The sequence below is a fragment of the Schistocerca gregaria genome, chromosome 2 (genome assembly GCF_023897955.1).
Source record: "Schistocerca gregaria isolate iqSchGreg1 chromosome 2, iqSchGreg1.2, whole genome shotgun sequence".
In the NCBI taxonomy this organism is placed as follows: domain Eukaryota; kingdom Metazoa; phylum Arthropoda; class Insecta; order Orthoptera; family Acrididae; genus Schistocerca; species Schistocerca gregaria.
The window spans coordinates 259,308,787-259,334,142 of NC_064921.1; the positions used below are offsets into that span (position 1 = coordinate 259,308,787).

Consider the following 25,356-nt stretch of genomic DNA (forward strand, 5'->3'; position numbering starts at 1 on the left):
ACCATAAAGAGTGACGTTCGTCATTAATGGATTAAAGTTAAGTATTCCACCAGCTACGTCCGTTTTTCTCAATTCTAATTCCCTTGTCATGTTCCAGACCTCACGCCAGCCTGCGTGAGCTGAGACGCGTGCATTTCGGCCTCCTTTACTAACACAGTTGGCTGGCTCTCCTGCCCATCACACCATTGGCGACGAGGCAAAACTGCGTTCGTATCGATATTGCCCTGATTTACTTGTGTAATGGCTTCGCCACAATCTCCAGATGTACTGTCCGAATTTTATCACTTACAGAATCAGCAGACGCAGGCCTTATTCCACAACCGTACACCGATTTGAGGGGGAGGAATGTGGTGTCACCGCCAGACACCACACTTGCTAGGTGGTAGCCTTTAAATCAGCCGCGGTCCGGTAGTATATGTCAGAACCAGATGTCGCCACTATCAATGATTTTGCAGACAGAGCGCCGCCACACGGCAGGTCTAGAGAAACTTCCTAGCACTCGCTCCAGTTGTACAGCCGACTTCGCTAGCGATGGTTCACTGACTTCTACGCTCTCATTTGCCAAGATGATAGTTAGCATAGCCTTCAGCTACGTTATTTGCTATGACCTAGCAAGGCGCCAGTATCTGTACTATTGATATTGTGAATCATGTACCATAAAGAGTGACGTTCGTCATTAATGGATTAAAGTTAAGTATTCCACCAGCTACGTCCGTTTTTCTCAATTCTAATTCCCTTGTCATGTTCCAGACCTCACGCCAGCCTGCGTGAGCTGAGACGCGTGCATTTCGGCCTCCTTTACTAACACAGTTGGCTGGCTCTCCTGCCCATCACAACATTGGCGACGAGGCAAAACTGCGTTCGTATCGATATTGCCCTGATTTACTTGTGTAATGGCTTCGCCACAATCTCCAGATGTACTGTCCGAATTTTATCACTTACAGAATCAGCAGACGCAGGCCTTATTCCACAACCGTACACCGATTTGAGGGGGAGGAATGTGGTGTCACCGCCAGACACCACACTTGCTAGATGGTAGCCTTTAAATCGGCCGCAGTCCGGTAGTATATGTCAGAACCACATGTCGCCACTATCAATGATTTGCAGACAGAGCGCCGCCACACGGCAGGTCTAGAGAAACTTCCTAGCACTCGCTCCAGTTGTACAGCCGACTTCGCTAGCGATGGTTCACTGACTTCTACGCTCTCATTTGCCAAGTTGATAGTTAGCATAGCCTTCAGCTACGTTATTTGCTATGACCTAGCAAGGCGCCAGTATCTGTACTATTGATATTGTGAATCATGTACCATAAAGAGTGACGTTCGTCATTAATGGATTAAAGTTAAGTATTCCACCAGCTACGTCCGTTTTTCTCAATTCTAATTCCCTTGTCATGTTCCAGACCTCACGCCAGCCTGCGTGAGCTGAGACGCGTGCATTTCGGCCTCCTTTACTAACACGGTTGGCTCTCCTGCCAATCACAACAGGTCCAGAGTCAGTCATGTCGACGCTGCTACAGATGATGAGCTCTGCTTTCATCCCACTAGCGAGACTGGCAGTCTTCACTAAATCGGATAGCCGCTGGATGCCAGGGAGGATTTCCTCCAATCCATAGTGACACACATCATTGGTGCCAACATGAATGACCACCTGCAGATGGGTGCACCCTGTACCCTTCATGGCATCCGGAAGGGCCTTTTCCACATCTGGAATGACTCCTCCCGGTATGCACACAGGGTGCACATTGGTTTTCTTCCCCTCTCTTGCTGCCATATCCCTAAGGGGCCCCATTACATGTCTGACGTTCGAACTCCCAACTACCAGTAAGCCCACCCTCTGCGACCCCTGCCACACCTCTAGACGACCTCCCACTCTACCACGGGTGAGGGGTCAGCCTCAATGTGGGCAGTATCCTGGGCAGCCACAGCCGTAGTATGATCAGGGGATGCGTGGTACAAGCTGGCCATCCCCGACAAACCCCCATCCGGACCCCATTAATATACCATACTAATGACGACAGAAGAAGCTGGGTGCCAGTTTATCATTCTGCCCTCACTCTGCTCCATCCATCTGTTGTGTCGCACAGCACACTAGACAATACCAAGAATGAAGACACTTGTGCGTCTATGTGAGTGCTGGGCCAGAATCTGTGTGGCAGTAGAACATGCAATCCAATCGTGTCACACTTATCCCTGAAACCAGTCATCACTGACACTGTATTTCTCCATTTGGTCTATACCTACTAAACCATGAGTGGGAGCTAACAAAGATTTTGTCAGACCTCTTAAGGAGCAATGTATCATTGTGATGTCAGATATGTTCAGCATCCCATCATCTTAAATCACTACCCTATCAAAGTATATTTCAAAATTAATAATTTAGTGGACGAATGTAATGGCATAAAATAACATTTTTAACAGCTCATCCCAGTGATGAGGAAGGCAAATTAAAGATAAAACTTCAGTATTTTGCTTTGGTAGCAAGATGGTCCTGAGTCTTTCATAAAGTAAAATTATGCTACATGCTCCTACTTTTGTTTGTTCTGGGAGTTGAAAATGTACAGTCAGTCAATAGCCAATAGCCAAGATCCCATTAACAACTCTTTCAGGGCTCTGCCCCCACCATATACATGTTTCCTCAGCAATTCCAATTATATATTTATTTATTACAATATCAGTCACAGTTGTTTTTATTGCTTATAGACAGTTTCACAAGAGATTTCCTCATTTTCAAGAGATTTCTTCATTTTTACAAACGTAAATAAATGTTTTCCTCTTATAAAATGTTTGTTAATTTTGATACAATAATTTTTACAATTTTTACAGGCTTTAATACTTGTCTGTGACAATAAAGCAATTTAATACAGAACTATATTACTAATGAATTTTAGTTTAATAAACAGACAAATTTATGGAAAATTTTAGGATTTACATTACATAAACAATGTAGTTCCCAGTACTTGCATCTTTCTGCATGACATTATTGATGTATAAAATTATAACTAACAATTTGTAATAAAGAAATAAGGCAAACTTCTTTAATCAGTGATCAAAAGAGTCAACTCTCTACTCAAAACTCTATGACACTAAAGTATTATATGAGGGCTGTTCAAAAAGTATCTGACATTTATTCATAAAATCAGTCTTTAGTCAGATACAATTATTTGCTGCTAGTCTCCCCCCAGATAGTCCCCCTCAGCTTTTACACATCTCTCCAAATGCTGCTGTCACTGCTGGAAGCATCACTGGAAAGTGTTTCTTGGTATGCTGCTCAGCTGCTCCATCAAATTCAGCATAGCATCTTCCCTGCTCTGAAATCTGATCCCTTTTAGAGTCTTCTTCAGTTAAGGAAAAAACCAAAAGTCACTCAGTGCCACGTCAGGGAATATGGAGTCCTACAAACCACAGCCTTGTTGTGTTTGTACAAAAACTCTGAATTAATTGAGAATGATGAGCCAAAGCATTATTCTTCTGAGGTGTATCTATGATGGAAAAAAAGGTGGTCAGCATGCTTCCATTGCGACAATTGGAACTTTTTTTCTGGGCCATACGCATAAACTCAGGAATCATCACGAGTGATTACTGTGTTAAGTAAGTTGGGATTGGTGTTAAAGGTATCCAACATGTCCTGCATGCTCGCTAAATAAAGTTTGTAATGGGACATCCTCCTCTAGCACTACTTTTCCTCAACAGTAGTAGTCAATACAAGTAATATTTTTCAAATTTTGGATGGGTCAATATTATCTCAGCTATTTCTCTAAAAATTTAATATAGTTTTATACACAATATTTTATATTTCAAGCTAAAAGTAATGAAAAGGAATTACTATTTTGGATGTTATAAACAATGAATACTATTTCTGAATGTACAATTAATATTATTTTTTTTAGAAACATTTGAAATTACGAATTATTTGTCACGCTTAAAATTTCTATTATTAATTACACAATCTAGTACTGTTTTTATGTTTATTTCTGGATTCATTTATGAAATAATAATTGATACTAAGAGAAATTCATTCATCAAGAAAAATTGTAAACCCTTTGGAATATGGTTATTAGCACAGAATGAAGCCGTAGTAAGCATGCCTCTGATGTGATCAGACCTATTTTTCTATTTTTGGCGAACAATGTAATTACGCTTTTGTTAATGTGAAAATTTAAAAGACTGTGTGATATATTAAAATGTAACAAAATAAATTAATGAAAAAACACAAAAATTCTGCAGCAACAATCTTCAAAATTGTTTAGATCATTTCAACTATGACAACCTAAAATGAGAAAATTTCAGCTTCGAGAATCAGACCCCTAGACAAGAATAATTGGAGCCAGATCTACAAGAAAAGATAAGCAAACAAAACATTTATTGTAATCTTTCTCCTCTCAAATCTTCAGAAAAGACTTTGCTCATTGTGGACAATAGCTGCAACATAGGAAGGAGGAGGAAGATTACAAGTTGCTTCTGCTCAGTTTTTAGCAACTTTGGCACAAATTTTCCTGAGATCTTCATGAGCTCCAAATTTTCGTTAAAATGAAATGAATGGATCCAGTACTGAATTTAACCTTGTCTGCAAGTTCTCTAATTGTATCCTGCATCACCAGGGTCTTTATGTGATCAATAACAATCCTATTTGCAGATAATGAGGTAATAACTGAATGTGCTTCACTCTTCGCAGATGAGGAACCATCTCTGAAGCAGTTGTACCACTCTTTTATTTATGTGGTATCCATTGCTTTGTCCCCCAACACTTGTCAAAACTTTCAGATTGTTTCATGTTGAGAATTTCCAGACTTATAACAAAATTTGATGCCGTAATATTGTTTCACTTCTTCTGTCATTTTGCCCATAACACAAAATCTGATGACTACCATTTACATGTGTTCTCATTGACTGGGGGTCTCCTCCATAACTGAACACTCAGTGAGGTGGATTGCACTGGAAGGGATTGTGTTCAATTAGTGGCCAGGTCAGAGATTTTCTTTGCTCAGGAACTGGGTGTTGTGTGTTCATCATCATCATTTCATTGGCATCGACATGCAAGTTACTGGAATGACATCAAGTGAAGAAAGACTTGCACCAGGTGGCCGGGCTCCCTGAAGGTGGAGCTTTCAGCCCAGCCACATACATAAAAAAAAAACCACATACATAAAAAACTACAATGACCTTTACTCTTGGTTCTGCTATACCCAAAACATGGTGAATTGTTGCACAAAGTTTACAGGATATGTGACCGTTGTTAATTTGCATTTTTATCTATGTTGTCACCAATGAGTTTGCAAGCTTCTTCAAACAGTTAAAGTGGCTCAGCTGGGTATTGCCTTCATAGGAATTGTGAAGAGCAAACACATTCACCCCACTTATGTCCAACATGTGGAAAAATAATGCCATTGGCCATCATTGGAAGAGGCTTTGACAACCAGTGATATTTGTTTCAACTAATCATATTTGTCGCAGAACTTGTAGCTAAAGATTCTGTCTCTACACGTCTGTCTTCATCACTTTGATCACCTTTTTCTTTCAAGGAATTCTCAGTGGCAAAACAAATTTATCTTCACTTTCACACTGTTCCTACTCTGAATTATATTCACTTTCAATTTTGTTGTCACTATTCAATCTGACTTCAATTCCTGCACTGCCCTCAAACCTTTTTAAAACAGTATCATCAGAATCAGCAGACGAGGACTTGGCTACTGAATCCATAACTCAAAGTCCCAGGTGGAGTTTCAGAGACAGCTAGCATGAAAGAAGCAATAATAGTTTGGTCTGCATCACATCCAAGTGACTAGTGACAAAGGGAAGTACAGCAAGTTTGGGGAAGAATAACTTGTCACGACTGTATCTCGTGCTTCACCTCCATGTTTTAGTAACGGAGTAACAATAAATGCTAGTGGTCTGTGAGGCCACACCTGGAAAGCTAATGGTTAAGCTGTATCCATGTCAGCATCTTCAGATTACATTCACATGTTGTACCAGTGAGCACTAGCAACATACTGTCTCTGATGAGTGGCTTTAGAGTTCTGTGTAGCCCTCCAAATCATTAATTGCTATATGTTTATGAAGATACTGATCATTAAACACAACAGTCCCTTAATACATTCCTCTCCCATCTTCTCAGGGACTCCTCTTCTGCCAAAGCCACTGTCCATGTTTCAGAGCCCTGCATTATCACAACCCTTATAAATGTTCGGCAGACAGTCACCTTAGATTTTCTACTCAGTCTACATGACTGAATAATCTTAATCAGGGCCCAGTAAGATCACTTTTCTGCAGCGATTTTTGCTTTTATTTCTTCACGTATGCTGTTATCATAAGTTACCAATGCTACCAAGTACTGGAACTTTGCTCATCTATTATAGTGGGCCCAATTCAACTCGATGTAGTTCTCTTTAATAGAAGTGTTTCTCCTGGAAGCAAAGAGATACTATGTTTTGGTGTAATTTACTCAAGGCCCCAGCTCTTCTGCCTCCTTTTCTAGTTCTTCTCCTGGCCTTTACAATCTTCTTGACAGCATACATACATCATCGGTGTATGGTAGGGTTTGGTTCATACAGTCAAAGTGAGTGCCACCTGGGTTATTTATCACCTGCCTTCTCATCATTCTCTCCAACCCTTTGTTTAAATATAATGTGGATAAAGCATGACCTTTTCATAACTCTTGGTTAACATTAAGTTCTTTAGGGAGTTTTCCTTCTACTTTCACCTGGCATTTTGTGCAGGTGAGGGTCATTTGAACCAATCTGATTGGGTTATGTGGAAATTCCATATCCATTATGGTCTGATATAGCTTTTTCCTTTTAATGCTATCAAAAGCTTGTTTGGAATCTACAAAGAGCTGATGAACATCCACATCATATTCATAATACATTTGTCTTATGTTGAAGATATGATCAGCCATTGTTCTGCTCTGTCAAAAACCACACTGGTAATCTCCAAGTATCTCTTCTGTAATGGGAGCAAGTCTCATAGCAAAGACTTTGGTTAATGCTTTGTATACAATACTGAGTAAAACCATGCCATAGTAATTTCCACTGTTTGCTTTGCCCTTCTTGTGAGCTGCGAAAATAATGGCCAAGTTCCACTTGTCTGGCATAACTTCTTTTCCCCATGTTTCAATGATTAGCAGGTAGACAAGCCTCATCAGATATTCACCCCCAACCTTTATCATTTCTGCTGAAACATTATCATTCCCTGGAGTCTTATTATTCTTCAATTCTTCAGGATTTTGATTGAAAACATGACTACCTCTGTTGGCGGTATGGGTACAGGTATTTCATCTAGGCTATCATTGTGTTGTGGTTGGTCATCCTCTATTCCATTTTCTTCTGGTATTACCATCTGTGTGGTAGTGTTCAACAGTTCACTGAAATATTCAGTCCACAGGTCAAGAATCTGTTCTCTTCCTATAACATTTCCTTCTTCATCTCTGTAGACTACAATATGAACTTATTCGTAGAATTTTCTTGCTTCTTTGTCATTATATTCTTCTTCTAGCCCTGTAACCCACTTCATCTGTGAGTCTTATTTCTTTTGTTTACAAATTCTGTCTGCCTCTTTCCTTTCCTCCATTAATTCTGTATTAGCTCTTGTTGCCCTGTTTATCATTTTCTCTCTTGCATCATTTCTCTCTGTCACTGCTTTTTTACAATTTTCAACAAACCTTCCTGCCATTTCCAACATTTCTTCTGTAGCCAAAACTTCTTCTACAGTGTCTTGTAGAACATTTTTCAAAAAATGATTCAAATGGCTCTGAGCACTATGGTCATCAGTCCCCTAGAACTTAGAACTACTTAAACCTAACTAACCTAAGGACATCACACAACACCCAGTCATCACGAGGCAGAGAAAATCTCTGACCCCGCTGGGAGTCAAACCAGGGAACCCGGAATATTTTTCATAATACTCCATTTCTGTTTGACACTTTCCAAGGTCTGATTTGTTTAGCCTCAAACTTCTTATACAGTGTCTTGTAGAACATCTTTCATTAGACTCCCTTTGACACTTCCCAATGTCTGGTTTTTTTTAGTCTCAACTTCTTCTGTGTCATACAATTTGGATATTCCCTTCTCTTTTAATTTGGAAACATTGTATCTTCTTGGAGCCTCCCACTTTACTCTGGATATAAAGACTGAAATGTGTTGTCTGTATTTCACTCTTATCATATAATGACCTGAGTCACAGTCAACTCCCCTAGAACTATTAACTTCAAGGATGTCAGCCACGTGTCTCCTGTCAATTATCACACTGTTGATTAGATTGAAAGTGGTACAATCTTGTGAGCTCAATGCAGCTTTCCCCACGTTCTTTCTCTGGAGCCATGTTCTCTTCACAACCATTGCACTGCTCATGGCTAAGTCAATAAGTCTTTGTCCATTTTTATTTGACGTATCATGCAGGATTACCTTTCCTGTCTCTCTAAAGGCTTCGTCTTTTCCCACTTTTGTACGGAAGTCTTCTGACACTATCTTCACATCTTGCCTTGATAAACCTTCTAATTCCTGTTCTAATCAACCATGAAATTCATCTTTCGTTTTGTCCTCATCACCTTCTTTAGATTCATACACACATGCAAAGTGCATATCCATTTATTTAAAACGTTAAAATTCAGAACTGCTGCTTTATGCTTATTGTCTACAAGAAAGCCTTTGCCACCTACTGTAATACTATTCCCTCCACTATACAGAATTGTGTAGTTGACATGCCTTAGGATACCATCCCCTATGCATCTGACCTCTTAAACTGCTGCAACTGCTATGCTGAATTTCTCCATCTCTTGTGTGAATCAATATAGAGCTTCTGATTTGTTCAAAGTTCTCACATTCAAGTACCAGTAGCAAATATGAGGTAGGATTTGAAAGTAACACAAAATAATTCTTTTTTCTTCCTTGGTATTGCAACTGGAATGTTTTAAATTTCGTGACAGTATAGTCAGAAGTTTGTGCTACAGAGGGTATTTTGTTTTTATGTGCAGCTCTAGTGAGTGAAGTCTGAACTACAAAACTAAAATGGAATGGTGTGCATGTTACTATCATCATCTTGTGAAGAGCAATGAAGTGTGTTTCAATGTTTGTGGTCCAAGGGCATAAACCGAGTGGAATTCACAGGTACATACATGACCTATATGTGGATGACAGTAGAAACGACAGCAATGTTTTCAGGTGGTGTGCATTCTTCCAAGTGAGCCGTGTGAACCTTAGTGATTTGCCATGCCCTGGAGAGTCAGTAACAGCTGCAACCATATAGAATGTTGGAGGCAGTAATTTTGAATGACTATTGTGTGCTACTGTGAAACTTATGGCAGCACTTCATTTCCTATGGTGCAGTCTACGATATTGTTCATGACACACTGAAATTTCATAGAGCTAGTGCTCAATGGGTGCATAAGAACCTGACAGACAACCATAAGGGTGAGTGAATGATTACAAGATTGGATCACTTAACACATTACAACCCTCAGGGGACTGACTTTCTGAAAGAAATCATCATTGATGACAGACCATGGGCATATCACAACATATCCAAACCAAGCAGGCCTCTATGCATTGGAAACACATTGGTGCCCTAGTATGAAAAATAATCAAAGTGATGTAATCTGCTAGGAAGGTGCTTCTGACAGTGATCTGGATTGTGCATGGTGTGTTATTTGTGGACTTTGCTCAACACAGGACCAGTGTCAATTCTGCAGTCTTTATTAAAACTTTGGTAAATTTCTGTCATGCCCTTCATAACAAACATCACAACATTAATGCTGATGGTGTCAAACATGACAATGCTCATCCACATGTTGCAGCTTGTGTTTGTGAAAAAATTGCCAACTTTGGGTGGGAGGTGCTCCTGCATCTATCACACCTTGCACCATTGGACTTTCAACTGTTGGTCCCAAGAAGAAATTCCTGGTTGGCCAATGCTTTGTGACAAATGCAGAGGTAAAATCAGTAGCTCATAGATGGCTTACTCCAACCAAATGGACTTCTACAAAGAGAGCATATTGAAACTGTTACTGTGATGGGAGAAATGTGTTGAAAACATTGATGACCATGTAGAAAAGTAGGTGAAAGATGAAAGTTCACTTGAAATTTTTTTTGTTTTTTTACATATTAAACTTCTTGGTAATAAAATTACTTCTCATTACATTCTGATTCCTGCTGATATACAGGGTGTCCCACGAAAACCCCCCTGATTTGAAAGACCCAGGGAAAAAAACCACTGTAGATACGACAATGAAAAATGCACCACATTGTAGAGCATCTCAAAGAATTTATTTATTTATCATCAATACACACCTACATGTGAGTCATTTGTAGCACAAAGAATATTGAGTCTATATTCAATTTCTTGCCAAGTTCTTTGTAACATTTCCTCTGTTTTTGTTGCAATTGCATTAGTGATATGATGTTGCAACATAAAAGTATTGTCCACTTTGGTTACATACACGCGGTCCTTCACAAATCCCCACATGAAGAAATCAAGTGGCGTAATGACAGGTGAACTTGGTGGCCAGGCAATGGGTCCTCCGTGTCCAATCCAATAACTGGTAAATTTCCTATCCAGGAATTTGCCAACAGCCATTGACCAATGTGATGGAACTCCATCTTGTTGAAAAATGGTGTTGGGTTGCAAGTCTTGTATCTGAGGGTACACAAACTGTCCAGATACACTGACCCATTCACTGTTTGTTCTGCAAAGAAGAACAGTCTAACAATCCTGTCATGCATTAGCCCTCACCAGACGTCGTTTAGTTTAGGGCTGTCACGAACATGTTCAATGACAATGTGCACATTCTGTGAACCCCAGATCCAAACATTATGCCTATTAACATTTCCTGATAAATGATAGGTTGCCTCATCTGAGAGTAAACATCTTTCCAGGAAGCTGGAATCCTTATCAATACGCTGCAGCATATCCGCATCAAAGTTCTGTTGGCATGGCTTGTCATTCAGTGTCAGATGTTGCAGAATTTGGACTTTGTAAGCACACATACAAAGACGCTGGTGAACTACACAATGCAGTGTTGTTTGAGGTACATCAATTTGTTTAGATCCTTGATGAATTGATTTACTTGGGCTTCTGAGAAACGTTTGTCTGATATCCTCCACTGTCTCTTCTGAAACTATGGAACATGCACTGCCAGAATGTTTCAGAGTACTTCCTATTGCCAGAAACTTCCTATACCAGTCCTCAATTGTTTTCACATCAGATGGATCACATTCGTACATACAACAATAATTTCTTTGCACAGTAATCAGCGATTTTGTTTCTTCAAACCACACTACTGCTTGAACACGCTGCTGTCGAGTCAGCATTTTCACTTCATGTGACCATGCCACACTCTGGTGACGATACTTGGCACTTCTATGGGGGAATTAAATTCTATGAGATGCTCTACAATGTGGTGCATTTTTCATTGTCATGTCTACTGTGTTTTTCTCTCCTGGGTCCTTGAAATCAGGGATGTTTGAGTGGGAGACCCTGTATATCAGTTTTCTGTTTGTGTCCTCATATCATCAGTATGGCTGTTCCTGTCTTTGAGATATGTAACAGCATGTCTGACATGGGATCATCAGCCCATGGTCAATGCCTAATCTGGAGGACCAGGATTTGTACGAGGTTTACTCCTTTAGGGAAGCTGGCTTCCCCATGCCTCTCAAGACCTCCTTATCCTATGTTGTAGGGCACATTGCATCTGAATTCTCCATCAGGGCCATTCTGTCTTGGGTAACCCTGCCATTATCTATGCTACCAATGGCAAAGTCCCTGAATTCATTCGAGCATGCAGGCCCTGCCGCCCATCACTGGAGATGCCTTCAACAGTGCAGTACCTCCCCATAACAGTCCCAGTCCCAGTAAATGCAGCATTACCTGTGACTATGTTCTCACAGATTTCTCTTGGCATTACAGACATAGTTTATGTTGCCTTTGTATGTTTTTTGTTTTTACTTGTTCTACTGACCTACTGTGGCACTCTAATAGCTAGTTGGACTGCCTCAAGCTTCAGTATCTCAGACTAATGTAGAGGAACTGCTTAGACAGATTTATTTTCACAGTTTTGCTTCTCTATGCAAGTCACCACATACAACAGTTCCCATCATGATCAATAGAAAACTACGCTACAATGTAAAGTTCTTTTGGGTCCAATTGTACAAAAAGTTAATAAGGAATCAACACAGATAAACTCATCAATCAGAGCAGTTCAGCATGTTTCAATTGTAGAAGCATTTCTCAGTGTTGTCCGCCCCTATAGCTGAATGGTCACTGTGACAGACTGCCGTCCTAACAGGTCCAGGTTCAATTCCCAGCTGGGTCAGGGATTTTCTTCACTCAGGGGCTAGGTGTAGTGTTGTTTTCATCATCATTTCAACCCACCCGGTGTGCAGGTCACTCAATGTGGTGATGAATGTAATAAGACCTGCACCAAGGTGGCCGGACCTGCTCTATAAGGGGCCTCCCGGCCAATTGACACCAAACTCTCATTTCCATTTTACATCTCTCAGTGTTTTTACATATCTCAGTGTTGACCTGAAGGTGAGAGTGTTTGCTTAGTTTGCATATGTTTACTTGTTGTTGTCTTACAGAATTAGCACCAGAGGGAGCACGCATTAAGTAAATAAGGTGTTAACTCAGCAGAAGCATGCAATAAAAATACTGATGACAACCATGCCTTTTCTAAAAGCAATTTTAGCAAACTTGGAATTCTATTACTCACTTCCCAATACACTTGCTCCTTAAAGGCTTTTAATGGCTGCTACTAAAAATTTGCTTGTACCTGGACTCTGATCTTCACTATCAAATTATGAGACACAAAACTAATTGTCACTTGGAATTGGCTTCTTTCTCCTAGATTCTGAGTAGAGTTACATCATATGGCATCTACATCTACATCTACATCCATACTCCGCAAGCCACCTGACGGTGTGTGTCGGAGGGTACCCTGAGTACCTCTATCGGTTCTCCCTTCTATTCCAGTCTCGTATTGTACGTGGAAAGAAGGATTGTCGGTATGCTTCTGTGTGGGCTCTAATCTCTCTGATTTTATCCTCATGGTCTCTTCACGAGATATACGTAGGAGGGAGCAATATACTGCTTGACTCTTCGGTGAAGGTATGTTCTCGAAACTTTAACAAAAGCCCGTACTGAGCTACTGAGCGTCTCTCCTGCAGAGTCTTCCACTGGAGTTTATCTATCATCTCCGTAACGCTTTCGCAATTACTAAATGATCCTGTAACGAAGCGCGCTGCTCTCCGTTGGATCTTCTCTATCTCTTCTATCAACCCTACCTGGTGCGGATCCCACACTGCTGAGCAGTATTCAAGCATTGGGCGAACAAGCGTACTGTAACCTACTTCCTTTGTTGTCGGATTGCATTTCCTTAAGATTCTTCCAATGAATCTCAGTCTGGCATCTGCTTTACCGACGATCAACTTTATATGATCATTCCATTTTAAATCACTCCTAATGAGTACTCCCAGATAATTTATGGAATTAACTACTTCCAGTTGCTGACCTGCTATTTTGTAGCTAAATGATAAGGGACCTATCTTTCTATGTATTCGCATCACATTACACTTGTCTACATTGAGATTCAATTGCCATTCCGTGCACCATGCGTCAATTCGCTGCAGATCCTCCTGCATTTCAGTACAATTTTCCATTGTTGCAACCTCTCGATACACCACAGTATCATCTGCAAAAAGCCTCAGTGAACTTCCGATGTCATCCACCAGGTCATTTATGTATATTGTGAATAGCAACGGTCCTATGACACTCCCCTGGGGCACACCTGAAATCACTCTTACTTTGGAAGACTTCTCTCCATTGAGAATGACATGCTGCGTTCTGTTATCTAGGAACTCCTCAATCCAATCACACAATTGATCTGATAGTCCGTATGCTCTTACTTTGTTCATTAAACGACTGTGGGGAACTGTGTCAAACGCCTTGCGGAAGTCAAGAAACACGGCATCTACCTGTGAACCCGTGTCTAAGGCCCTCTGAGTCTCGTGGACGAATAGCGAGAGCTGGGTTTCACACGACCGTCTTTTTCGAAACCCATGCTGATTCCTACAGAGTAGATTTCTAGTCTCCAGAAAAGACATTATACTCGAACATAATACGTGTTCCAAAATTCTACAACTGATCGACGTTAGAGATATAGGTCTATAGTTCTGCACATCTGTTTGACGTCCCTTCTTGAAAACGGGGATGACCTGTGCCCTTTTCCAATCCTTTGGAACGCTTCGCTCTTCTAGAGACCTACGGTACACCGCTGCAAGAAGGGGGGCAAGTTCCTTCGCGTACTCTGTGTAAAATCGAACTGGTATTCCATCAGGACCAGCGGCCTTTCCTCTTTTGAGCGATTTTAATTGTTTCTCTATCCCTCTGTCGTCTATTTCGATATCTACCATTTTGTCAACTGTGCGACAATCTAGAGAAGGAACTACAGTGCAGTCTTCCTCTGTGAAACAGCTTTGGAAGAAGACATTTAGTAATTCGGCCTTTAGTCTGTCATCCTCTGTTTCAGTACCATTTTGGTCACAGAGTGTCTGGACATTTTGTTTTGATCCACCTACCGCTTTGACATAGGACCAAAATTTCTTAGGATTTTCTGCCAAGTCAGTACATAGAACTTTACTTTCGAATTCATTGAAAGCCTCTCGCATAGCCCTCCTCACACTGCATTTCGCTTCGCGTAATTTTTGTTTGTCTGCAAGGCTTTGGCTATGTTTATGTTTGCTGTGAAGTTCCCTTTGCTTCCGCAGCAGTTTTCTAACTCGGTTGTTGTACCACGGTGGCTCTTTCCCATCTCTTACGATCCTGCTTGGCACATACTCATCTAACGCATATTGTACGATGGTTTTGAACTTTGTCCACTGATCCTCAACACTGTCTGTACTTGAGACAAAACTTTTGTGTTGAGCCACCAAGTACTCTGAAATCTGCTTTTTGTCACTTTTGCTAAACAGAAAAATCTTCCTACCTTTTTTAATATTTCTATTTACGGCTGAAATCATCGATGCAGTAACCGCTTTATGATCGCTGATTCCCTGTTCTGCATTAACTGATTCAAATAGTTCGGGTCTGTTTGTCACCAGAAGGTCTAATATGTTATCGCCACGAGTCGGTTTTCTATTTAACTGCTCAAGGTAGTTTTCAGATAAAGCACTTAAAAATATTTCACTAGATTCTTTGTCCCTGCCACCCGTTATGAACGTCTGAGTCTCCCAGTCTATATCCGGCAAATTAAAATCTCCACCCAGAACATGGATATTTGATGGGCTCTCAACTAACAGAAAGCAAGAACTTGGAAATCCAAACAAATTCAAAAGAAAACTTACCTCATGAACTACTCTTTCTAAGATCATTCGAGTATCTAGATTCAAAGTCTGAAAAATTCTGTTAACTACATGGCTAGTAGCAGGAACTGTAGCAAAGTAATAATGTACTGCAAAAAGGATTCAGTACTTAAAGTTGTAAGTAACAATTTTCTGTGAAAAATACCATTGTAATCAAGTAAATTTTCAGCTACCAAAATGAGATGAACAACAGATGTTTAGTACAACTGAGGAGGTAGCAGCTTCTTCTTTTTTCTTTTTTTCTTTAAAAAAAAAAACAAAAAAAAAACAGCAGCTTCCTTTCTAATTTACTTGCTTAACCATAGCTGTCATAAATATGAATAGCATCTAGCAGTATAGTAATAGTTTATTCTTAATACAGAATACAGATAAGATCTGTGATTTAATTCCCTTTTCTGTAATGTATATCTCAACACATTGCACATTAATGAAGATTCTTCTTCTTTATGGGATCTATGGAGTACAAAGGACAAGTAAATGAATTTATTAATTAATCCCGTCTGTATATGAACACAATGGGAAGATTTCTAAGTGCAAATCACATAGAACTGAGCTTTTTGCTTTGCATAACCCTGTGCTGATGAAACCTTACTTTATTATCCATCTGGATGTCTAGGAATTTCACACATGGAGCCTCATTCAGTATGTGCCCACTATCTATAAGTGATCCTTTACGCATTGCCAAAATATTCAACCTTCATTATGCAAGTATTTTACAAAGCCTCATAAAAACCCAAAGACAAAAAAAGATTAAATGTAATATCTCCACAAATCCTAAAACTATGTTCTTATACCCTGTAAGTGTACAAGAAGTACAGAATGCAATCAACAAACTAAAAAATAAATTGTCTTGTAGCACTGATGGCATTCCAGATAAAGTACTTAAACACAGCATAAATATTGCTCGTCCCCTTGTAGACATAATTAGTGCCTCTTTCAGCACTGGCACTTTCCCTAAAGAACTAAAGCTGTCAATAATAAAACCATTATATAAAAATGGTGATCCTAATGATGTAAAAACCTTCAGACCCATATCCTTGATATCCTGCTTCTCAAAATTTATTGAAAGAATAATGCATAAAAGACTCTCCACTTTCCTGAACACAAGTAGAATATTAGTTAGTGAGCAAAATGGCTTCAGAAAAAATAGTTCAACTGAAACAGCTGTATATAATTTCCTAAAACTTTTCCTGATCTCTATAGATCATTACGAAGTAAACTGTGGGGTGCTGTTAGATTCATCAAAGGCATTTGATGTTATTGATGATGAATTATTGCTTGAGAAACTATATTGCTATGGTGTACGTGGTACTGTTCATGGCTGGTTTAAATCATACCTGTCAGACAGATACCAGAAAGTAGAAATAGTTCATGAAAGAACCTCTTACTTTTCAGAATATAAGAAAGTTAGTAATGGAGTGCCACAAGGTTCTGTGTTGGGACCCTTCTTGTTCTTGATTTCCATAAATGACCTACCAAACTGTTTAACACTAGCTAATGCTGTGTTGTATGTGGACAATACAAGTATTTTTATTAAAGCTCAAAATGAGACTAACTTACAACAAAAAGTAGAAGTAACAAAAGAAGAAGCAGGAAAATGGTTTAGAGATAACTGTTTATCTGTAAATGAGAAAAAAAAAACAGTATGGATGAATTTCAGCCATTTATCAAATAAAGTAAAGCTCAATATAGTTTTGAAACTTGGTGAACAGAAGATTTTACAAACTTGAAATAAAATTTTTATTAGGTATCTGGTTAGATGAGCATCTAAAGTGGGATAAACATATTGAAATGCTCAATAAAAAGCTAAGTAAATGCTGCTATACAGGGTGTTACAAAAAGGTACAGCCAAACTTTCAGGAAATATTCCTCACACACAAAGAAAGAAAATATGTTATGTGGACATGTGTCCGGAAATGCTTACTTTCGATGTTAGAGCTCATTTTATTGCTTCTCTTCAAATCACATTTATCATGGAATGGAAACACACAACAACAGAATGTACCAGCATGACTTCAGACACTTTGTTACAGGAAATGTTCAAAATATCCTCCGTTAGCAAGGATACATGCATCCACCCTCCGTCGCATGGAATCCCTGATGTGCTGATGCAGCCTGGAGAATGGCGTATTGTATCACAGCCATCCACAATAGGAGCACAAAGAGTCTCTACATTTGATACCGGGGTTGCGTAGACAAGAGCTTTCAAATGCCCCCATAAATGAAAGTCAAGAGGGTTGAGGTCAGGAGAGCGTGGAGGCCATGGAATTGGTCCGCCTCTACCAATCCATCGATCACCAAATCTGTTGTTGAGAAGTGTACAAACACTTCAACTGAAATGTGCAGGTCCTTCATCGTGCATGTACCACATGTTGTGTCGTTCTTGTAGAGGCACATGTTCTAGCAGCACAGGTAGAGTATCCAGTACGAAATCATGATAGCGTGCTCCATTGAGTGTAGGTGGAAGAGCATGGGGCCCAATCAAGACAACACCAACAATCACTGCCCAAACGTTCACAGAAAATCTGTGTTGATGACGTGATAGCACAATTCTGTGTGGATTCTCGTCAGCCCACACATGCTGATTGTAAAAATTTACAATTTTATCATGTTGGAATGAAGCCTCACCCATAAAGAGAACATTTGCACTGAAATGAAGATTGACACATTGTTGGATGAACCATTTGCAGAAGTGTACCCGAGGAGGCCAATCAGCTGCTGATAGTGCCTGCACATGCTGTACATGGTACGGAAACAACAGGTTCTCCCGTAGCACTCTCCATATAGTGACGTGGTCAATGTTACCTTGTACAGCAACAACTTCTCTGACGCTGACATTAGGGTTATCGTCAACTGCACAAAGAATTGCCTTGTCCATTGCAGGTGTCCTCATCGTTCTAGGTCTTCCCCAGTTGCGAGTCATAGGCTGGAATGTTCCGTGCTCCCTAAGATGCTGATCAATTGCTTCGAACGTCTTCCTGTCGGGACACCTTCATTCTGGAAATCTCTCTCAATACAAACGTTCCATGCCGCGGTTATTGCCCCGTGCTAATCCATACATCAAATGGGCATTTGCCACCTCCGCATTTGTAAACATTGCACTGACTGCAAAACCACATTCGTGATGACCACTAACCTGTTGATGCTATTTACAGATGTGCTTGATGCTAGTACTGTAGAGCAATGAGTCGCATGTCAACACAAGCACCGAAGTCAACATTACCTTCCTTCAATTGGGCCAACTGGCGGTGAATCGAGGAAGTACAGTACATACTGACGAAACTAAAATGAGCTCTAACATGGAAATTAAGCATTTCCGGACACAGGTCCACATAACATCTTTTCTTTATTTGTGTGTGAGGAATGTTTCCAGAAAGTTTGGCCGTACCTTTTTGTAACACCCTGTATACTCAGAATGCTAAAAAACTGCTGCAGTGAAAAAACAGTAATATGTGCTTATTATGCTCTTATGCATGGTCTATTGTGGTATGGTGTCTTATTTTGGGGTAATTCAAGTCTGGCAAACTGGTCATTCATTATTCAAAAATGAGCATTAAGAAAAATGAAAGGAGCTGCACCAAGAGAGCCGTGCAGGGAAATTTTCAAAGAATTTCAAATAATGTCACTTCAATCTTTATATATCTACGAAAGTATCTGCTTTTTCAAATCTCACCCCAAATTTTCTTCTTTAAATAGTGAGTGCCATGACTACCCAACAAGACACAGGAATGATTTCCACAGAGAAACACACAAAACAGTCCAATATCACAAAAGTGCATTATATCACCCCAAAATCCTTTTTAGTGCTCTTCCCTTAAACATCAAAAAGATATAAAAGTTTTACATTTTTAAAAATGAGCTTCAAAATGTTATTAAGATAATATTTTTACAGTATTACAGAGTACATGGATTTTTAGAACATAGTGACATAGTGGTCAATGATAATAATAATTCATATTTGAACAAATGTATGAAAATAGTCACATTATAATTAATTAATTATTGTTTGTTCTGTTATACTCTACAGAGTGCACAATGATAATGATAAGTCATATTTGAAAAACAAATCTATGAAATAGTATGCACTATAAATAATTAATTAGAGTTTGTTTTGTTATTATCTATTATACACTGCATGAGATATATATTTATATATGTTTTACCACTGTAGGCCCATGTTATTAATTTACTGTATAATTACAATCTCATATAATGTAACATGACAACTCCTATATCATTGTATGTGATAATGTAAATAAAATAGAAAGAAACATTTCACATGGGAAAAATATATTAAAAACAAATATTCCATGACTTACCAAGCGGAAAAGCGCCAGTAGATAGGCACAATAAAAAAACACACATTAAAAAAAAAACATTTTGTTTGTGTGTTTGTGTGTTTTTTTATTGTGCCTATCTACTGGCGCTTTCCCACTTGGTAAGTCATGGAATCTTTGTTTTTAATATATTGTATATGATGAAATTGATGCTCAATAAATGAATGAATGAATGAATGAATGAATCTGTACATCTGTTTCCTGTAAATCATTTTGGTTTGTTATAAATTGCATGAGTCTTTGTAACATTAAGACTTAAGATGTTTTCTGTGACCTTGTTATAAGCCAGTTTTGTTGTTCTCCTGGTTATATCTGATATGAATGTGTCTCAGCCCTTTATCTGTATCCTTGTGTCATCAGCAAATATTACAGTTTTTCAAGATTCCGCAAATGTTCCAGGTAATTCATTTATGTAGATAAAACATAGAATCACCAAACCTTGTGGGAGAGCATATTTAATTATTCCTCATTCCTAATTTAGTTTTATTCCCATTGTATGATTTGTTCCCTCTGTTTGGTCATGTAAAGAAAAGACACCATTAAAGGTAGGAGAATGTCTTTAATGCCATGTCATTTTAGTTTCCATAGTAGAATTTGCCTTAATCCATTTAGTAACAGAGCTGCCATTATGTTCAAATCTCACACATTCAAAGTAGGCATGGGAAGCACCAAAGTTCAGATCTTGATACTGAGGAGCCAAAGTTATGTGATAGTGATGTTTGCATACACAGGTGGTGGTAGTACGATGTACACGAGGTATAAAAGGGCAGTGTGTTGATGGAGCTGTCATTTGTACTCTGGCGATTCAAGTGAAACGTTTCCAATGTGATTAGGGCCATATGACATGAATTAACAGACTGTGAATGCAGTAGTGAAGCTAGATGCATGGGACATTACATTTCAAAAACTTTTAAGGAATTCAATATTCTGAGATCAACAGTGTTGAGAGCATGCCAAGAATACCAAATTTAAGGCATTACCTCTCACTATGTGCAATGCAGTGGCCGACAGCCAGCACTCAATGACTGAGAGCAACTGCATTTGCATAGAGTTGTCAGTGCTAAGAGACAAGTAACACTGTGAAATAACTGCAGAAATCAAAGTGGGATGGATGACAAATGTACCCATTAGGACAATGTGCTGAAATATGGCATTAATGAGCTATGGCAGCAGGCAACCAACATTAATGCCTTTGCTAACAGCATGATATCACCTGCAGCACCTCTACTGGGCTCGTGACCATGTTGGTTGAACCCTAGAAGACTGGAAAACTGTAGCTTGTTTAGATGAGTCACAATTTCAATTGGTAAGAGCTGATAGTAGGGTCTGAGTGTAGCACAGACCCCATGAAGCCATAGATCCAAGTTGTCAACAAGGCACTGTGCAAGTTGGTAGTGGCTCCATAATGATGTGGACTGTCTTTACATGGAATGGGCTGGATTTTCTGGTCCAGCCATCACTGACTGGAAATTGCTATGTTCAGCTACTTGGAGACAATTTGCAGCCATTCATGGACTTCATGCTCCCAAAAAACAATGGAGTTTTTGTGGACGCCAATGCGCCATGTCACCAGATCACAACTGTTTACCACTGGGTTTAAGAATATTCTGGACAGTTTGAGCAAGTGATTTGGTAATCCATCAAACATTTCTGAGACATAACCAAGAGATCAGTCCATACAAAAAATCCTACACTGGCAACACTTTCTCAGTTATGGATAGCTGCAGAGGACTTCCAATGACTTTTTAAATCTATTGCACATTCAGTTTGCTGGACAAAAGGAGGGCTGACACAATATTGGGAAGTATCTCATGACTTTTTTCACCTCAGTGTACTTCAACAGTGAGAATTGTTAAAACAATGGATTTGGTGTGAATGTGCAAAATAACAGAATCGTCATACATAGCTCCTTGTATCTTTAATGGTTGACATATTTCCAATGTTTGCTTTTGTCCATAATCAGAGAAAGCTAGGGGCTAGTGCTTCTTTACTTTTTCTGCTTCTTCATGCATGTTTTACCACTTATTTCAAATACTCTATAATCTCTATACATTCGTCCTCTTTTTAACATCATGCTAAAATCATACATGAAAATGTCTTTCCAGGTTGTGCTCAGTTTCATTTATCCATATATTTTTTAGTTGTTGTCCTTGACAACATTTTTTATTTAATTTATCTTCATCTTAGGTTTTCTTCTCTACATATTTTATCACATAATATACAATTTTGCACTTCTATTTTTTCTTTTTCTTTTATGAGACTCTTGGTAATAAAGGTGCATTATGAACATACTTGTGCCATAATAAACAAATTGAAGAAAACAGCAAAACAGTAACTATAAAGATTTATTGCATCGTGACATTACTAAAATCCGATGAGTATGAATAACTTTTGCTGAGGAAAATTCAGCAAGGTAAATGGTGTAGGAAAGGGAATGTCAAATGATCTTACATTATAAGAAGCAGATTACATGAAATAAACATGACAATACTGTTAAGTTAACCTGTTATTATTGAGCTAGCATAATCCCCATAGATACAATTTCACAGTTCCACATTCAATCATGATATTGAATTACCAAGCCCAGATTTTTAATTTAAACTCAAGATATTAATGATCACTATTCCTTAACACAAAATTGCATGCAGAAATATACAAATAACACACTTTGCCACTTTTAAATTGTCACTGTCCACACATATCAGTTCCATTCTTTCTCAGTTAGAACCTCCTGAGTACTACTACAACTATTCCTAAGTGCAGAAAGTGTAGGAAGTCAAAGATATCTCGAAACTTAGTGGCTACTTATAGAGAATTTACAAAAAATATAGCATAATTATTATATGTAAAGATCAATATTTGGGGGGGGGGGGGGGGGGCAGCTGACAGAAGATGAGAGGCTGATGCAAGGCATTACAAGAGAAAAGCGGTTGATATAAAAATATTATTGTTAATTTAATTTACATACCTGAGATTGTATAATTATCAGAAGATAGTTCCTTTCCATTCTGAAACAAAAATAATATGATACTGAATATAATTTTATTCTCTTTAGTCGAAAATAAATTATATCTACGTCTACATACACACTTCACAAACCAATCCTATGATGCATTGCAGGGGGATCTTGCATCACAACTAGTCAGTTTTTTTCCTGTTTCACATGCAAATGGAGTGAGTGGGAAATGACTGTTTATAGGCCTCTATAAGAGCCCTAATTTCACTATCTTGTCTTTGCCATCCTTATGCAAAATGTATATCAATGGTAGTAGAATTGTTCTGGAGTCAGCTGCAAGTGCTGGTTCTCTAAATTTTCTCAACAGTGTTTTATGAAAAGAACATTATCCTTCCTCCATGTATTTGTATTTGAGTTCACGAAGTATCTCTGTAATACTCGCTTGTTGACTGAACCTACTGGTAGTAAATCTGGCTACATGCCTCTGAATTTTTTCAACGTATTCCTTTAATCTGACATCATGTGGATCCTTAACATTTGAGCAGTAATCAAGAATGGATTGCACTGGTGCTTTATCCATGATCTCCTTTATAGGTGAGTTACACCTTCCTAAAATTCTGTCAATAAATTGAAGTTGACCATTCGCCTTCCATATAACTGTCCTTACATGAGCATTTCATTTCATTTTGTTTTTGCAGTGTTAATTAATTGACTTGACTGTGTCAAGCAACTCACCGTTATTACTATTTTGGAACATTGACAGAATTTCTTTTCCTTTTCATTTGCTTTAACTAACATGTTTTACAGTTTGCCATTCATCACATTAATTAGAAATTGTTTCTAAGTCATCATATATTCTTCCACAGTTACTCAATGTTGATACTTTCCTGTATATGACATTACCATCAGCATACAGTCATAGATTGCTGCTCACCATGTCCCATCACAAAATTTATGCATAAATAGAACAAGAACAAGAATATCACATTTCGCTGGAGCACTCCTGATGATACCTTTGTCTCTGATGAATACTCATCATCAAGAACAATGTGCTTGATTCTATTACTTTAGACATCTTAGATCCATTCACATAGCATCTCGCAACATGGTATCTGCCTCTTTCTCTTCATCTATGGTTTCCTGCTCGTCATGTGAGAAAAGGGCAAGCTTTGTTTTTTATGAGTGATGCCTTTGAAATGTGTATTGATTTGTGGACAGAGACTTTTCTGTCTCAAGGAAATATATTATATTCAAACCTAGAATATACTCATGATTAAATGTTAAGGCCAGCATTGTCATTTCAAATAAAAGCTGTGTCCAATCTGTTCTAGTGGTTTCCAGCAGGTGTACTAAGGCTTTTCAAGGTAAATTCTTCAGGTAGACAGAACTGCTTGGCAAAGTCAATTTAAGTCATTTGAATCCAAAAGGGTGTGGAACAGCAGAGTGCATTTGTCCCCCTCCTCACATACAGTCACTGTGTACCTGAAATTCTCTCTCTCTCTCGCTCTCTCTGTCTCTGTCTCTGTCTCTCACATGCAGTTAACAGGAAATTATGCTGATTTTGTGGTGCTGTGGCAGTTGTGGTGCTGTTCTGCAGTCAAGATGGATGCAAACCTTTACTGAACAGTGCCAAAATAGAGTTCCTGACATATTCTATGCCGTTTTCTCATACAGCTCTTATTGAGCTTCACCCTGGTGCTTGTATTCCTAGCGCAAAGGAAACAAGGCAGCATAATCTTATATTTAAGATTTTTAATTTTAATTTTTAACCCAATATTTCAGAAATATTGCTATTTTCTAACTTTATTTCATAACACATTGAATAATCTTGATTTAATAATGTAATTTCAGATTGCTAAATAAAAAAATGGCATCTATATTCATAATACTAACATAAAAGGATGTCCTTGATTTATGTATCAAAGTAAACTGCCCTAAACATATTAAATGGATAACTAACAATGGCTTAAGATACAGTAAGTTTTGTGCACATCTCATAAAATTTAGTTCTTGGGATACTGCATATTTTCAAACTTTCTGAATCAGTTACACCAAAACTAGAAATTATAGAATCTAGTCCCCTATTGCAATAACTTCTGTGAGCACCCACGATTACTGTTAAAAAACCTATTTGCATAGAGAAACTGTACAGAGGACAAATTAAGTTTCTTTCATCAAAACACAAATAAATAAAAAAGAATATATTATCAACAGAGCAAGTGAAATTTTAAGTGGAACATCAGTAGATTTGTTATACTTGTCAGAATATCACTTGTAAATAATAAACTGAATAGACAAATATGGTTGAAGACAAACTGACATGTCATTGTCAAAGTTGTAAAAGACAGGGAAAAAAGCTTATGACCATCACGTGAATTGTCAGTATGTTTCCTCACTTTTCACTGAGCAGGTGTGCTATACAGGGGTTGGACAAAAATATGCTAACACTATGAGCAATATATTGTGGGAAATACATTCCTCACTATTTCACTACACATGAGCTTAACTTGTGCTGTTCACTCTCGCACATAGTACTGGGTCTGCAGAGTGAAATAACAAGACACAGAAATGTTTTGATGGTCCCTTATTGGAACTGTACACAACTATATGTAGCATATAGTAGAATTACATAGGATAATGTACTAACTTCAGATGTCTTCAAAAAAATGCTACTTCTCTCCTCATGGAAACTACTGTACACCTGGTTCTGGTGTCCA

General features: G+C 38.6%; 1 protein-coding gene across 1 annotated transcript in view; it reads right to left on the reverse strand.

Annotated features, from left to right (window-relative positions):
* Nucleotides 1–25,356, reverse strand: part of LOC126336825 (uncharacterized) — a 220,463-nt gene that overhangs the window by 162,068 nt on the left and 33,039 nt on the right. Inside the window, exon 2 of the mRNA XM_050000887.1 lies at nucleotides 22,652–22,691. Within this exon, the coding sequence (XP_049856844.1) occupies nucleotides 22,652–22,691 (40 nt within the window). The remainder of the gene's footprint in view (nucleotides 1–22,651; nucleotides 22,692–25,356) is intronic.